This window comes from Triticum aestivum, chromosome 5D (genome assembly GCF_018294505.1).
Source record: "Triticum aestivum cultivar Chinese Spring chromosome 5D, IWGSC CS RefSeq v2.1, whole genome shotgun sequence".
NCBI lineage: Eukaryota > Viridiplantae > Streptophyta > Magnoliopsida > Poales > Poaceae > Triticum > Triticum aestivum.
The window spans coordinates 541123357-541141830 of record NC_057808.1 but is presented as its reverse complement, the minus strand read 5'-3'; the positions used below and the strand labels follow the sequence as shown (position 1 = coordinate 541141830).

The window sequence follows — 18474 nt, the reverse complement described above, 5'->3', positions numbered from 1 at the left end:
GGATAGGGGAAGGCAAGGGACATTTGATTTAGTTGAGATTTTGGTTAGATTTGATTTCGGTATGGGTAGGGGAACACAAGGAAAGTTTTGATTTAGTTGAGGTTTTGGTGTGATTTGATTTGATTGAGTTAATGCGGGACGTGGGGAGGGGTGACGTAAGGGGGGGACCAAACAGGGGAGGGACAGGGGTGGGAGGCGAACGTACAATGACCAACTCTAGTTCCCCTTTAATAGTAGAGATAAAAAAGGTGAAGATAAAAAAATCAAATATTGGATATGGGTCAGTGACATGTCCCTTTTTCTAGATTGAACTACGAGATACAACAAACATAATACATTAGATTAGGAGCTTACACATCTCAGCCATTGGCGGGGATTTCGCCCGGACCCGAGCGTGACCACCTATGCCGACAAAGAATAAGAATTGTTTCTTCTCCATCTTAATCAAACAACAATTGGAATTTCAAACTTGATTTTGTATTTTTTTTAAATCATATTAAACATGAGGTGGAGCACCCAAAGATTTAAGTGGATGCTTTGTAATCCTTAACATAATTTTTTTAATGACACTTCACGACGATCCCTCTCTTGCTCCGAGACCGGTTGTGGGCGGCAAGGGGTATGAGCTACCGAACATGGCAATGATCTTTTTATAGCTGTGGGCGCAGGGGGAAAACGAGCGGGAAATGTGACGAAAATGGCCATGGGGCAGTTGACATGCGACGGCCGCCATTAATTGGCACACAGGAAAGGATGGGCCGCACGGGATCTCATCCTGCGTGAGCGGTCGATGGATGGAGCGCCCTCCAAACCAACGCCCCATGGCCTCTAAATATGGAGTGTCATATGCTGGATTTGGAGCATCTTTCATAATTAGGATGATCCAAAATCATATGAACCCTGTTTGTTTGGGTTTTTGTTTCTGCTTTTGCAGCTTTTTTATTTTGACAAAAAAGCCATAAAAGCTTCTAAACAGGGGCTTTTTCTTCAGCTTTTAGCTTATGAATCAATATTGTTATATGATGGTATAAGCCAAAAGCCGAAACAAAAAGCACATACTTAGAGTGATATTTTTTCTGCCTTTTTTTGTCGAAACAAAAAATCTGAAAAAGGAGAAGCGAAAGGCCAAAAAAAGGGGCCAAAGGCTCTGTTAGAGTGATCTTTTCGGTCAACATATCAACGGTTATTATGGAGTCATACCATAACTTGGCTAGAGCAGGAGCTTGCATAATACTCTCTCCGTCCCAAAAGTCTAATCTTAGATTTGTCTAGACACGTTTTATGTTGAGCAGCTGGTTGCCCAGATTATAAGTTTGACACCGGATAATCAATAAAATGTACACGTCGTTGGTGTGAGAAGCTGTAGTGCTGTACTAGCGAGCGCTGATGTGGACCGATGTTCTAGAGTTGCGCGTCGACTGGACGAGCGACGACCTGGCACCAAGCACTTTCCTTTCCTCCTCGTTCCCACGGACAGGGCCGCCAGGAGGCACCTCGTCGCTGGCTCCGCCGATCTGCTCCCCTCCTCCGCCGCCCTCCCCATGGAGGAAGCCAAGGGTACGCTCTGCCGCTCTGCTCCGGTTATCTCGCGGGTCAGATTGTTTGCTACTCTGTTTTGTGCTCTGCTTATAGCTCAATAAAATACCCAAGTTCAAGGAGGCGGGATTTAATCGCCAGTACCAAAACAGCCCTCGTGCACTTGTTTAGCTCCTCCGTCTGTTGAATCTGGTGGTTCAGCACAACTGCAGAGCAGGCCATACAAGAGAGGGAGAGCATCTTTCTGAGTTCATGAGGATCTTGTTTGTTTATGTGTGCTAATTTCTCTATACATTGCACAAGTTGTTCTACAATACCTACTAGCTGCTTTACTTTATTTTATTTATTTATTATTCTACCTTCTGATTGATGACTAAATAAGTCCCGACTCATCTCTGTAATTCTCTGCAATTGGAGTTGGAGAGACACTCTTTCTTTCTTTCTTAAAGAAAAGATCGACTTGTTTATGCTTTGCTTCTTTGAACAGCCGCACAAGATAGGGAGCACAAGTTCTTATCGATAGCGGTAGAAGAAGCCTACCGAGCAGTCTGACCGTGGTCACGGACGCCCATTTGGCGCGGTCGTGGTCCGCAACGACGAAGTAGGAGTCAGTTGCCATAACATGGTTTTGAAGAACACCGATGCAACCGCCCATGCCGAAGTAACTGCAATAAGAGAGGTGATTAAGGTGCCTTGTGGCCAGATGCCATCCTCACCAGCCAGCCATTGGTGCTTGCTGTTTACTACATTTTTGGTTACTGAGTTTGTTTTTGTACTTCATTTCCAATGTTCACAGTGCTTTGCTTTCACTCTAGGCTTGTAAGAAGCTTGGGAAGATCGACCTGTCGGATTGCGAAATGTATGCATCCTGCGAACCTTGTTCGATGTGTTTCGGCGCTGTTCGTCTATCCCGGATCAAGGTTCGCCCCTTGCTCCAGCATTCCTCGTCTGGTAGAATGTACAGCTTAATTTGTTAATCGACAATCATGGTGAATGCTGCAATGCAGAGGCTGGTGTATGGAGCCACGGCAGAAGCTGCTATTGCCATGGGAAGCTGCTACCAGAATGCCAACCTGGAGATAAAGCGAGCAGATGGGAATGGAGCCCTGCTTGCTGAACAAGTCTTTCAGAACACCAAGGGGAAATTTCCAATGTACTAATGTGTAGATAAAGACGACATTGATGTGATTTCACATCACGGAAGCCCTTGATGCTCAGAAAAAAATAATGCAATTGTCAAAAATCTGTCATTGGTGATGAACTACAAACAGTCAAATACAGTAGCATATATAACATGTGATTCTGATTTGACCTTACTTAATTCTGAGATACTAACTGTGGATACTAACATGAAACACGCTTTGAGAGTGTGGATTTTTATACCCCTGTACCAGTGTACCCTCTACCTAGATAATTCAATTTGCGTTATGAGTCGTCTTATCCTTATATAGAAAATTTTCTTTATTGTTTCTTCCAAACAAGAGAACATTTGACCTTAAAACTTTGCAGATTATACACAAGTGTCACTCATTGTATAAATGTTTCCATTTTTTTTATGGAACATAAATTTGTCAAATTTCAAATTTTGAATGAATTCTATCATTTTTAAACATTCATTGTATTTGCGTCGTGGGCCTTGATCTCTATATAATGATGACAGAGACGATGAGACAGATGCCCTTGACATGACTATGACGAAGCGGAGGCTACAAAGATGATGAAGGAGGGGCCAAGGAGCTGGAAAGAGACCTTGAAGGATGAAGATAGATTTCCCCTTCCACTTCCAGCTCGTTACTATTTGCAGCCATCTCTGGCAAGATTAGCCCAACAAGTTCTTCCTGACTTGGTTTGAACTTGTATGCATGATGATCATCATGACGAGGATTCAGCTCCATTTATTATCTGGAATTGGAATTATTGTATCCATTCCCCCTCAATCTTTTGAGAAATGAATTGGATTTATTTACCCATTCACCTTAATGTTTGAGAAATTTGTATGCTTTAGTAGGTTTTTGCCCAAATATTTTTTATGTTTTATTCAATGCACAGTACTCTTTGATATTGTTACTCTCATGCTAGGAATATTATCTTCATAAGGAACTTCTATGTTTTTTTTTGTGGGTAAAACTTCTATGTTTTATCCATTCCCACGAAATGTTATATTCATAAGGAAGGTTATTATGACATCAATTAGCATTATTTTCACCTAGAGTTAGGTGTTTTCCAATCAATGCTCAAAATGCCCTTCTTCTTTGGGTACTTGGCAAGGCAAAAAGGGTGCGGTGCACGATAAATTTTTGAAAATCCTACCACTATTATGTAGAAACAATGGATAATGGGGATGCAAAAGTGGACTCGATCATCATCCCGCTCTTACTCCAAGAGCAGTTGTGGGCGGCGGGGAAATGGAGATTGTGCGCGATAGAGAGGGAGTTGGAGGTTGTGGACGGTGGTGATAGAGGTGGAGGCTATGAGAGGCGGGGATATGAGCTTTCCGATATGATGACAACCTTTTTATAGGCGCGGGCGGAGGAAAAATGAGTAAGAAAACGTGGCTAGCTAAGATGGCCCCATGCAGTTGGCATGCGTCTGTCGCCGTTATTTGGCATGCAGGAGAGGAGATTGGCTGCGGGATGTGAGGAGGGAGGTGAAACTGTGCAAGTAGTTGGCGGATGGGGCGTCCTCTAAACCAATGGCTACAACTTTCAAATACTGAGTTTCGTGGATTGGATTTGAGACGCCTTCCATAAATTATGGCGATATGGGGAATACTGCGGCTCTGTTAGATGGAATTTGGTCAAAATCGTCAATCCGATGATTATTATGCCGATTGAGTCCATATGACTTCGAGAGTGGAGTTTTCTCCCGTGCATAGATTAGTGCATTAATCATTTTGGATGGGCCACTTGCATGCAGCTCCACCCATCTCACCTCCTATCCTTTTAATTTTTTTATGTTCAATTTTTTATTCTTCTATATATTTTGAAAGACGAGTCCAATTTTTTTTTTCAGATTCCTGTTGCTTTCAAATAAGATAAATGTTGAACATGTTTTGACAAGTTTTTAAAAATCCATGAAGTTTCAACTGCTGAAACTTGGTACGCGTGAACGAGATAATCGCAAATTCAAAAACTAAAACTTAAAACTTGGTGTGGCCTTGTGCGGGATCCAACGACTTTGCGGATCGCGAGCTAAATTGGGTAGTCAAGCAAGTTTCAACTACTAAAATTAATAGAAACAATCATAAATAGCAAGTTTCAAAACTAAAACTAAAACCTTAAACCTTGAACCCTAAAACGCTAAGCCCAGAACCGTAAAAACATATGAAATTTGGTAAAACTTGGTAAAAGAAATAATGTTACGATTACCAAGTTTCAGTATTTGAAACTTAGATTTTTTTTAAAGTTGTTGAAAGTCTCGAAGCGATGAACACAAATATGCGAACGAAAATTAATCTAGATTTTCGGTTCAAAAGATATACTCCCTCAATTCCTTTATGTAAGATGTATTATTTTCGGTGCGGTGACCAAGGTACATAATTATAGATTAGTTAGGACTAAATTATTCTTGGCAAATTTATTGGTTAGTGGCATGTAAATCAGCCAGTTCAGTAATGTAAGAGATACATGCAATCGAGAGAGAGAGAGAGATACTTTGCTTCTTTTACTATAAGGAGAGATACACACACTCAGAAGAGAGATACTTGTTGGAGATCGTTGCAGAAATTAAAAAATTTCTACGCATCACCAAGAACAATCTATGGAGTCTTTTAGCAACGAGAGGGAAAAGAGTGCATCTACATACCCTTGTAGATCGCACGCGGAAGCGTTCAAGAGAACGGGGTTGATGGAGTCGTACTCGTCGTGATCCAAATCACCGATGATCCTAGCGCCGAACGGACGGCACCTCCGCGTTCAACACACGTACGGAGCGGGGACGTCTCCTCCTTCTTGATCCAGCAAGGGGGGAGGAGAAGTTGATGGAGATCCAGCAGCACGATGGCGTGGTGGTGGAAGTAGCGGGATCCCGGCAAGGCTTCGCCAAGCGCAAGCGGGGAGGAAGAGGTGTCACGGGAGGGAGGGAGGCACCAGGGCTTTGGGGTGCTGCTCCCATGCGCCTCCCCACTATATATAGGGGTGGAGGGGGCTGGTTTATTGCCCTCCAAGTCCATTGGGGCATTGGCAAAGGTGGGGGAAAGAAATCCCATCATTTCCCTTCCCCACCGATTGTTATCCCCCTTTTTAGGGATCTTGATCTTATCCCTTCGGGATATGATCTTATTCCTTCTAAGGTGGGATCTTGGTGCGCCTTGACCAGGGGTGTGGGGCCTTGCCCTCACTACCCACGTTCATGTGGGTCCCCCCATGCAGGTGGGCCCCACTTCGGAACCTTCTAGAACCTTCCCGGTACAATACCGAAAAATCTCGAACATTTTTCGGTGGCCAAAATAGGACTTCCCATATATAAATCTTTACCTCCGGACCATTCCGGAACTCCTCGTGACGTCCGGGATCTCATCCGGGACTCCGAACAAATTTCGGTTAACCGCATACTAATATCTCTACAACTCTAGCATCACCGAACCTTAAGTGTGTAGACCCTACGGGTTCGGGAGACATGCAGACATGACCGAGACGACTCTCCGGTCAATAACCAATAGCGGGATCTGGATACCCATGTTGGCTCCCACATGTTCCACGATGATCTCATCGGATGAACCACGATGTCGAGGATTCAACCAGTCCCGTATACAATTCCCTTTGTCAATCGGTACGTTACTTGCCCGAGATTCGATCGTCGGTATCCCAATACCTTGTTCAATCTCGTTACCGGCAAGTCACTTTACTCGTACCGTAATGCATGATCCCGTGACCAAACACTTGGTCACATTGAGCTCATTATGATGATGCATTACCGAGTGGGCCCAGAGATACCTCTCCATCATACGGAGTGACAAATCCCAGTCTCGATTCGTGCCAACCCAACAGACACTTTCGGAGATACCCGTAGTGCACCTTTATAGCCACCCAGTTACGTTGTGACGTTTGGCACACCCAAAGCACTCCTATGGTATCCGGGAGTTGCACAATCTCATGGTCTAAGGAAAGATACTTGACATTTGGAAAAGCTCTAGCAGACGAACTACACGATCTTGTGCTATGCTTAGGATTGGGTCTTGTCCATCACATCATTCTCCTAATGATGTGATCCCGTTATCAATGACATCCAATGTCCATAGTCAGGAAACTGTAACCATCTATTGATCAATGAGCTAGTCAACTAGAGGCTCACTAGGGACATGTTGTGGTCTATGTATTCACACATGTATTACAGTTTCCGGATAACACATTTATAGCATGAACAATAGACAATTATCATGAACAAGGAAATATAATAATAACCATTTTATTATTGCCTCTAGGGCATATTTCCAACAGTCTCCCACTTGCACTAGAGTCAATAATCTAGTTCACATCGCCATGTGATTAACACTCATAGTCCACATCGCCATGTGACTACACCCAAAGAGTTTACTAGAGTCAATAATCTAGTTCACATCATCATGTGATTAAGACTCAATGAGTTCTAGGGTTTGATCATGTTCTGCTTGTGAGAGAGGTTTTAGTCAACGGGTCTGCAACATTCAGATCCGTTTGTACTTCGCAAATCTCTATTTCATATTGTAGATGTTGCTACTATGCTCCACTTGGAGCTATTCCAAATGGTTGCTCCATTATACGTATCCGGTTTGCTACTCAGAGTCATCCGGCTTGGTGTTAAAGCTTGCATCGACGTAACCCTTTACGCCGAATTCTTCATCACCTCCACAATCGAGAAAACATTTCCTTATTCCCAAGGACAATTTTGACCGATGTCCAATGATCCACTCCTGGATCATTCTTATACCCCCTTGCCAGACACGTGGCAAGGCACATCGCGGTACACAACATGGCATATCGTATAGAGCCTATGGCTAAGGCATAGGGGACGACCTTCGTCCTTTCTCTTTCTTCTGCCGTGGTCGAGCTTTAAGTCTTAACTTCACACCTTACAACTCAGGCAAGAACTCCTTCTTTGACTGATCCATCTTGAACTCCTTCAAGATCATGTCAAGGTATATGTTCTGTGAAAGTCTTATCAGGCGTCTTGATCTATCTCTATAGATCTTGATACCCAATATGTAAGCAGTTTTACCAAGGTCTTCCTTTGACAAACTCCATTCAAACAATTGTTTTCCAGAAATTCTACATCATTTCCGATCAACAATATGTCATCCACATATACTTATCAGAAATTTTGTAGTGCTCCCACTCACTTTCTTGTAAATACAAGTTTCTTGCAAACTTTGTATAAACCCAAAAACTTTGATCACCTCATCAAAGTGTATGTTCCAACTCCGAGATGCTTGCTCCAGTCCATAGAGGGATAGCTGGAGCTTGCATACCTTTTAGCATCCTTAGGATCGACAAAAACTTTCTGGTTGTATCACATACAGCCTAGTTGTATCACATACAGCCTTTCCTCACGGAAACCGTCAAGGAAACTTTTGTTTTGACATCCATCTGCCAGATTTCGTAAATGAAAAATCAGCAACTGCTAACATAATTCTAACAAACTTTAGCATCGCTATGATTGAGAGAGTCTCATCACAGTCAACTCCTTGAACTTGTCGGAAACTTCTTTGAGACAAGTCGAGCTTCATAAATGGTGACATTACCATCAGCGTCTGTCTTCTTCTTAAAGGTCCATTTATTCTTAATGGCTTGCCGATCATTGGGCAAGTCCACCAAAGTCCATACTTTGTTCTCATACATGGATCCTATCTCGGATTTCATGGCTCCTAGCCATTTGTTGGAATCTGGGCCCACCATCGCTTCTCCATAGCTCATAGGTTCATCATTGTCCAACAACATGACCTTTAAGACAGGGTGACCACTGAGAAGTTGTATACACCCTTGTCGACCTACGAGGTTTGATAGTAACTTGATCTGAAGCTCCATGATCATCATCATTAGCTTTCTCTTCAACTGAGGCAAGTGCCACAGAAACATCTTTCTGTGCTGCGCTACTCTCTAATTGAAGTGAAGGTTCAACAACCTCATCAAGTTCTATCTTCCTCCCACTCAATTCTTTCGAGAGAAACTCTTTCTCGACAAAGGACCTGTTCATAGCGACAAACAATTTGCCCTCAGATCTGAGATAGAAGGTATGCCCAATCGTCTTGTTTGGGTATTCTATGAAGACACAATTTTCCGCTTTGGGTTCGAGCTTTTCTGGCCGAAGCCTATCGACATAAGCATCGTAGCCCCAAACCTTAAGAAACAACAACTTAGGTTTCTTGCCAAACCATAGTTCATACGGTGTCGTCTCCACGGACTTAGATGGTGCCCTATTTAAAGTGAATGTAGCTGTCTCTAATGCATAACCCCAAAACGATAGTGGTAGATCGGTAAGAGATATCATAGATCGCACCATAACCAATAGGGTGCGACTACGACGCTCGGACACACCATTACGCTATGGTGTTCCAGGTGGCGTCAACTGTGAAACGATTCCACCTTGTCTTTAGTGATTGCCAAACTCACAACTCAGATACTTTTCCCTTGATCAGATCGCAGGAACTTGATCTTCTTGTTATGATGATTCTCAACTTCACTCTGAAATTGCTTGAACTTTTCAAACGTTTCAGACTTATGCTTCATTAAGTAAATATACCCATATCTACTCAATTCATTGGTGAAGGTGAGAAAATAACGATATCCACCGCACGCGTCAACACTCATCGGATCGCACACATCAGCATGTATGATTTCCAACAAGTCACTTGCCCGTTCCATTGTTCCAGAAAATGGGGTTTTAGTCATCTTGCCAATGAGGCATGGCTCGCATGTGTCAAGTGATTCAAAATCAAGTGACTCCAAAACTCCATCGGCATGGAGGTTCTTCATGCGCTTTACACCAATATGACCTTAAGCGGCAGTGCCACAAAAGTGATACTATCATTATCAATTCTACATCTTTTGGCATCAATGTTATGAACATGTGTATCACCACAATCGAGATTCAATAAACCATTCACATGGGGTGCATGACCATAGAAGGTGTTATTCATGTAAACAGAATAACCATTATTCTCTGACTTAAATGGATAACCGCATTGCAATAAACATGATCTAATCATGTTCATGCTCAACGCAGACACCAACGCAAACAACATTTATCTAGGTTCAACACTAATCTCGAAGGTAGAGGGAGCGTGCGATGGAGATCACATCAACCTTGGAAACACTTCCAACACGCATCGTCACCTCGCCCCTAGCTAGTCTCCGTTTATTCTGTAGCTTTTGTTTCGAGTTACCAATCTTAGCAACTGAACCGGTATCTAATACCCATGTGCTACTAGGAGTACTAGTAAGGTACACATCAATAACACATATATCAAATATACTTTTGTTGAAGTTGCCAGCCTTCTTATCTACCAAGTATTTGAGGCAGTTCCGCTACCAGTGACAGTTCCCCTAATAGAAGCACTTCGTCTCGGGTTTGGGTTCTTGGGTTTCTTCATTGGAGCGGCAACTGGCTTGCCATTCATGAAGTTTCCCTACTTGCCCTTTCCCTTCTTTGAAACTAGTGGTCTTGTTAACCATCAACACTTGATGCTCCTTCTTCATTTCTACTTCCGCGGCCTACCGCGAACTGCTCCGGGATCATCTCCATCCCCTGCATGTTATAGTTCATCACGAAGTTCTAGTAGCTTGGTGATAGCGACTGGAGAACTTTGTCAATCAATCTCTTATCTGGAAGATTAACTCCCACTTGATTCAAGCGATTGAAGTACCCAGACATTCTGAGCACATGCTCACTGGCTGAGCTATTCTCCTCCATCTTGTAGGCAAAGATCTTGTCAGAGGTCTCAAACCTCTCAACATGGGCATGAGCCTGAAATACCAATTTCAGCTCTTGGAATATCTCATATGTTCCATGGCGTTCAAAACGCTTTTGGAGCCCCGACTCTAAGCCGTAAAGGATGGCGCACTAAACTATCAAGTAGTCATCAGAATGTGTCTGCCAGATGTTCACAACATCCACAGACGACGCTAGAGGGGTTGGCACACCGAGCGGTGCATCAAGGACAGAAGCCTTCTGTGTAGCAGTGAGGACAATCCTCAGACTACGGCCCTAGTCCGCACAATTGCTCACAATAACTTTCAACTTAGTCTTTCTCTAGGAACGTATTAAAACAGGGAGCTTAAGCACGAGCTATTGATCTGCAACTTAATTTGCAAAGACAATTTAGACTATGTTCATGACAATGAGTTCAATTAATCAAATTATTTAAAGAACTCCCACTTAGATAGACATCCCTCTAGTCATCTAAGTGATACATGATCCGAATCGACTAGGCCATGTCCGATCATCACGTGAGACGGACTAGTCATCAACGGTGAACATCTCCATGTTGATCGCATCTACTATACGACTCATGTTCGACCTTTCGATCTCTTGTGTTCCGAGGCCATGTCTGTACATGCTAGGCTCGTCAAGTCAACCTAAGTGTTTCGCATGTGTTCCGAGGCCATGTCTGTACATGCTAGGCTCGTCAACACCCGTTGTATGCGAACGTTAGAATCTATCACACCCGATCATCACGTGGTGCTTCGAAACAACGAACCTTCGCAACGGTGCACAGTTAGGGGGAACACATTTCTTGAAATTTTAGTGAGGGATCATCTTATTTATGCTACCGTCGTTCTAAGCAAATAAGATGTAAACATGACAAACATCACATGCAAATCATAAAGTGACATGATATGGCCAATATCATCTTGCGCCTTTTGATCTCCATCTTCGAGGCACGGCATGATCACCTTCGTCACCGGCATGACACCATGATCTCCATCATCGTGTCTTCATGAAGTTGTCTCGCCAACTATTACTTCTACTACTATGGCTAACGGTTAGCAATAAAGTAAAGTAATTACATGGCGTTTTCATTGACACGCAGGTCACACAATAAATTAAGACAACTCCTATGGCTCCTGCCGGTTGTCATACTCATCGACATGCAAGTCGTGATTCCTATTACAAGAACATGATCAATCTCATACATCACATATATCATTCATCACATCCTTTTGGCCATATCACATCACATAGCATACCCTGCAAAAACAAGTTAGACGTCCTCTAATTGTTGTTGCATGTTTTACGTGGCTGCTATGGGTTTCTAGCAAGAACGTTTCTTACCTACGCAAAAGCCACAACGGTGATATGCCAATTGCTATTTACCCTTCATAAGGACCCTTTCATCGAATCCGATCCGACTAAAGTGGGAGAGACAGACACCCGCTAGCCACCTTATGCATCAAGTGCATGTCAGTCGGTGGAACCTGTCTCACGTAAGAGTACGTGTAAGGTCGGTCCGGGCCGCTTCATCCCACAATGCCGCCGAATCAAGATAAGACTAGTAACGGTAAGCAAATTGAACAAATCGTCGCCCACAACTACTTTGTGTTCTACTCGTGCATAGAATCTACGCATAAACCTGGCTCATGATGCCACTGTTGGAGATCGTTGCAGAAATTTAAAAATTTCTACGTATCACCAAGATCAATCTATGGAGTCATCTAGCAACGAGAGGGAAAGGGAGTGCATCTACATACCCTTGTAGATCGCGCGCGGAAGCGTTCAAGAGAACGGGGTTGATGGAGTCGTACTCGTCGTGATCCAAATCACCGATGATCCTAGCGCCGAACGGACGGCACCTCCGCGTTCAACACACGTACGGAGCGGGGACGTCTCCTCCTTCTTGATCCAGCAAGGGGGGAGGAGAAGTTGATGGAGATCCAGCAGCACGACGGCGTGGTTGTGGAAGTAGCGGGATCCCGGCAGGGCTTCGCCAAGCGCAAGCGGGGAGGAAGAGGTGTCACGGGAGGGAGGGAGGCGCCAGGGCTTTGGGGTGCTGCTCCCATGCGCCTCCCCACTATATATAGGGGTGGAGGGGGCTGGTTTCTTGCCCTCCAAGTCCATTGGGGCGTTGGCAAAGGTGGGGGAAAGAAATCCCATCATTTCCCTTCCCCACCGATTGTTATCCCCCTTTTTTAGGGATCTTGATCTTATCCCTTCGGGATATGATCTTATTCCTTCTAAGGTGGGATCTTGGTGAGCCTTGACCAGGGGTGTGGGGCCTTGCCCTCACTACCCACGTTCATGTGGGTCCCCCATGCAGGTGGGCCCCACTTCGGAACCTTCTAGAACCTTCCCGGTACAATACCGAAAAATCCCGAACATTTTCCGGTGGCCAAAATAGGACTTCCCATATATAAATCTTTACCTCCGGACCATTCCGGAACTCCTCATGACGTCCGGGATCTCATCCGGGACTCCGAACAACTTTCAGTTAACCGCATACTAGTATCTCTACAACTCTAGCGTCACCGAACCTTAAGTGTGTAGACCCTACGGGTTCGGGAGACATGCAGACATGACCGAGACGACTCTCCGGTCAATAACCAACAGCGGGATCTGGATACCCATGTTGGCTCCCACATGTTCCACGATGATCTCATCGGATGAACCATGATGTCGAGAATTCAATCAATCCCGTATACAATTCCCTTTGTCAATCGGTACGTTACTTGACCGAGATTCGATCGTCGGTATCCCAATACCTTGTTCAATCTCGTTACCGGCAAGTCACTTTACTCGTATCGTAATGCATGATCCCGTGACCAAACACTTGGTCACATTGAGCTCATTATGATGATGCATTACCGAGTGGGCCCAGAGATACCTCTCCGTCATACGGCGTGACAAATTCCAGTCTCGATTCGTGCCAACCCAACAGACACTTTCGGAGATACCCGTAGTGCACCTTTATAGCCACCCAGTTACGTTGTGACGTTTGGCACACCCAAAGCACTCCTATGGTATCCGGGAGTTGCACAATCTCATGGTCTAAGGAAATGATACTTGACATTTGGAAAAGCTCTAGCAGACGAACTACACGATCTTGTGCTATGCTTAGGATTGGGTCTTGTCCATCACATCATTCTCCTAATGATGTGATCCCGTTATCAATGACATCCAATGTCCATAGTCAGGAAACCGTAACCATCTATTGATTAACGAGCTAGTCAACTAGAGGCTCACTAGGGACATGTTGTGGTTTATGTATTCACACATGTATTACGGTTTCCGGATAACACAATTATAGCATGAACAATAGACAATTATCATGAACAAGGAAATATAATAATAACCATTTTATTATTGCCTCTAGGGCATATTTCCAACAATACTTTCATTTTTCCAGAAGGATAGAAAGGGAATTATGAGGAACTAGAAAAAATGCATCTTACATTGTGAAACTTTATCAAAAAACAAATACACCTTAAACAGGGAGTAGTAAATTAAAACTAGAAGATGAAATGAAAAAACATGAAAGATGGGATGGATGGCACATGTAACTCTCTAACAAAAGTATGCATGCATGAGGCCTTCATAATTAATTACTCCCTCCATTCCATAATGTAGTGCGCCCGCGTTTTCCGAGATCTAAGTTTGATGATAAATTAAACTAACGAGACCAAGTGCGGCGGGAGCAAAAATTATACATTGAATTTGCGTTTTGATACGAATTCAATGGTATAATTTTTGCTCGCGCCGTAGTCGGTCTTGTTGATTAAACTAATGGTCAAAGTTAGATCTCGAAAAACGTGGCCACACTATATTATGGAACGAAGAGAGTAATGATTAAGACAGGCGGAGAGAGAAAATAAGCATGCATGCGTACATATCTTCAATCAAATGGACGGTTGAGACATCCATAGGAGAATCTGTTTTCTCATATGACTCCCCTAACTCTAGGAGCTTGCATAGCGCAGAACGAAACAAATTCGGAGATTGTAAGTTTGATATTAGTGGATAAGCGATCGTTGGTGTGAGAAGCTCTAGTTCTGTACTAGCGCTGATGTGGACCGATGCTCCAGCTTCAATGCTTCATCAGCCTTCCGCGTCGGCGAGCGACGACCGAGCACCAGCACCAACACCAGCAGCTCTTCCCTTTCCTCCCCCACTCCCACGGACGGACGGGGCAGGGCCGACCGACGCGCATCTCGTCGCTCGCTCCGCCGACCCGCTCCCCTCCTCCTCCCATCCGCTCGCCATGGAGGAAGCCAAAGGTACGCTCTGCCGCTCCGCTCCGGTCATCTCGTCTCGTGGGTCTGGGATGGTGGGCTTGGATCTCGATCTCGATCCCTGGTTCCACACCTGAATGGGAGTGTGCTGAGGAGACTGCACTGAAGAAGACGCACTTCTCAGCCTGCTTTGAGGGGGCGAGTTTGGTGCTCTATCTAGCTAGCAGCTCCATTGCTTTGTCGTTCGTCAGTACCAAAACTCTCCTCGGACACTTGCTTAGCTACTCCAAACCAGAGCAATGATTTGTTGGTTCTGGGCAATCGCAGAGCAGGCCATACACTCTTTCTTAAGGAGAAACACTATTTCTTTTCTTTCTTTTTTGCGGGGTGAGAAACACTCTTTCTTAAGGAGAAAAGACTGACTTGTGTATGCTTTGCTTCGTTGAACAGCTGCACAAGATAGAGATCACAAGTTCTTATCGATAGCGGTAGAAGAAGCTTACCGAGCAGTCGACTGTGGCCATGGACGCCCATTTGGTGCGGTCGTAGTCCGCAACGACGAAGTAGTAGTCAGTTGCCATAACATGGTTTTGAAGAACACTGATCCAACTGCACATGCTGAGTTAACTGCAATAAGAGAGGTGAGGTGCCCTGTAAATAGGTGCACTTGGTGCTTACTGTTTACATTTTTTTGGTACATGAATATTTCCAATGTTTAGTCGTCTGTATCAAATAATCGGTGTTTTGCTTTCCTCTAGGCTTGCAAAAAGCTTGGAAAGATTGAGCTGTCGGATTGCGAAATGTATGCATCCTGCGAACCTTGTCCGATGTGTTTTAGCGCTGTTCATCTATCCCGGATCAAGGTTCCCCCCTTACTTCAGCATTCTTCATGCTGTAGAATGTACGTAGCTTAATTTGTTTAACTAATAATCATGCTGAATGCTGCAATGCAGAGGCTGGTGTATGGAGCCAAGGCAGAAGCTGCCGTTGCCATTGGATTTGACGCCTTCATTGCTGATGCTCTCGGAGGAACTGGGCACTACCGTACGGCCAACCTGGAGATAAAGCGAGCAGATGGGAATGGAGCCCTGCTTGCTGAACAGGTCTTTGAGAACACCAAGGGGAAATTTCGATTGAAATAATGTGTATATGAAGACATGATGGGATTTCACATCACGGAATCCCTTGATGCTCAGAAAAGAAAGATACTGTAATTGTCAAAATTATGTCATTGGTGATTTGGGCAGATTTGATTCTAATTTGCTCTTACTTAATTCTGAGACAATAACTGTGGATACTACCATGAACATATACTGCCTCCGTAAATTATTATAGTGATCTAAATGCTCTTATATTAGTTTACAGAGGGAGTACAAAGAAAAACAGAACTACAATTATTATGTTTTGCAGGAAAACTGCCATGCACACTTTCGACACTAACATGAACATGTACAAAAGAAATTCAGAACATTTTAATTTTTTTGATTTATTGTTCATCACATTTTATTCTAACTAAAACTTAAAAAGGCAATTCTTTTGCTAAAATCCTAAAACATGCGTTTATATAAAAAAGATCCTCGACATCGTATTAACAAAACAATTTTAGGTTTACAATACCTTAGAACGTCACCTACCCAAAAAATCTAAAATTTTGGAAGTGATTAATATTTTTTTCCTCGTTTTAAGATTGGCAAAAAGGTATTACAATATGTGTTTTCTTTTTGCGGGGACAATATGATTTCCTCACCTCCAAAAATCTTCAAAATTTAACATCCTCTTCCCTATCACATTCTTGACCTTCACAAAATAAATCAACCCACTAGCCTTGCTGTAAATTTCAAAAGCTAAATTTGAATTACAGAATCGGCCCAAGTTAAAAACTGGACATGGCGACGATGAACATCTGGAAAATCTCAAAATAATTCTGGAGATGAACCTTACTAGTATGTAGTAAATCCTAGTTGACGTCATTTCCCCCTTGGATCAAGGTCATTTTCTTTAAAAGGAGGAAGTCCCCCGGCCTCTGCATCTGGACGATGCATGCAGCCACTTTATTAATTGTTCACACAAGACCTTACAAAGTAAAAAAACAGTAAGACTAAAGCCACCGTCTAGGCAACATCTGTCGCTACTTCTATCCAATTGATGAAGGGATGCTAATAGTCTGGGCCTAATACCAAACAGACCTCGCAGTCAAACCTAACATCTAAGACCTGAGGTCCCATCCAGGACGCCTGGCGGGTATGGGGCACCCACCGGTCCGACGCACTCCTCAACCAGGACGCCTGCCGGGTATGAGGCCACCGTAGCCACCTGCCACCAATCCATCTTCAGAGTTGTACTGCTGCATCTACCTTGCCCGGTCTAGCTGTCGTCGACGCCACCACGACGCCAGACCACGTCACCCTTCTGCGCGAGTCCATCTCCGCGCATCGGACGCCGAGTCACCACAGTGCCATGCCCCCGAGACCCACCACCATCAATGAGTGAGATGGCGCACCGCTCCACCAAAGAGTCCGTCCTTTGGTCCCTCGATCACGTGTGTACCTCCAAGAATGACGCCCCCAGGGGGGAACGACACTAGAGCGCCGCCGTCATCCGATCATCCGATCTAGGGTTTCCCTCGCAGGTAGTAGAGCGTGGTCTTGAACGATGCAAATCGCGCCGCCACCGCCGGCCTTGGCAGTAGCCGAAAGCAAGTTTTCACCCAGATCTGTTCGAAGGAATCCAACTCCCGTGCACGGCCGCCGCCATCACCGGGTAGAGCACACGCCGCCGCCGGCACCTCCACGATGCCCAGAGGCCGCGAGACTCGCCGCCACCACGCCTGACAGGCAGCCACGGCCAGGCCCGAGCACCACCCAGATCCAATCCGGGGTCAAGAGCCCTAGGCCGCAGCCGCTGTCTAGGCGGCACCACAAGACGGGGACAGGCCCTCCAACCTGCCGCAAGGCGAGCCACCGCCGGAGCTTCGAAGCGCCGCGCCACCAAGCCCACAGGGACTGACTAAGCCGCCGCGAGGAAGGAGGGAAGCCGCGCCAGGGGAGAAGCCCCGCCGCCGCCGACATTGCCTGGGCTTTGCCCAGCGGTTGCTCTCGGTAGCGGCGAGGGGGAGGGGAGGGTGGAGGAAGGCCGGCGGCGGGGGCGGCTAGGGTTCCCCCGTGTCGCCTCGGAGAGGGACGTGGGGGACGGGAGTGGGACGGAGAGGAACGGTGTATCCAGCTAGCTAGCTGGTGAACGGCGGCTGGATCAAGGTCATTTGGAGCCAAACATCAAAGTTCATCCATTTGTCCCGAGATTGCCATGTGGACTCTGGTCAAAATCTTGCATCTAGCCACCCATCTTCCTTGCTCTCACTGCCCATAGGCCCAGGACCCCACATGGCAGCCTCTGGCGCAACCTGAAGATGATCCTGAGCTCTCCCTCTTTCTCCCTTTCTTCCGTCTGGCGCATGGCTCGCCCGTGCACCCGCCTGTGCCCGCTGCAAAAGGAGCTGCACTATTGCCGCGTCGCGCCAACGGCCACCTGCTGCCAGTGTTGCACCTCACTGTTTATCGTGGGAGGCTCAACATGATCCGCATGTATGGGTTAATAATCATCCATGTTTTATTGTTAAAGTCTTGTTGATGATGTACATACTCCTCTGTTAGCAAAAATGTCTTATGTTACGTGACGAGGGAGTATTATTTAAGGGGCCAAAACAATTTTTTTAATTTTTTGGTACTTCTATGTAAGTACAAGCACATTCATTTAATGGGAAAGCTTTCCTTGGCTAAAGCTAAAGAAAGCCATGCTGGAA

At 45.0% G+C, this 18474-nt stretch overlaps 1 protein-coding gene and 1 pseudogene across 1 annotated transcript; both read left to right on the top strand.

Moving 5' to 3' along the window:
• The first annotated feature begins 1391 nt into the window (after nt 1-1391).
• LOC123126082 (guanosine deaminase-like) lies at nt 1392-2918 on the top strand (annotated as a pseudogene).
• Nucleotides 2919-14414: 11496 nt separating this feature from the next.
• On the top strand, nt 14415-15978 carry LOC123123640 (guanosine deaminase). The gene is made up of 4 exons (XM_044544188.1): nt 14415-14720; nt 15126-15316; nt 15434-15538; nt 15629-15978. The coding sequence occupies exons 1-4, from the start codon at nt 14510-14512 to the stop codon at nt 15815-15817; spliced, it is 696 nt and encodes a 231-aa protein (XP_044400123.1). The 5' UTR covers nt 14415-14509; the 3' UTR covers nt 15818-15978.
• Nucleotides 15979-18474: the final 2496 nt, after the last annotated feature.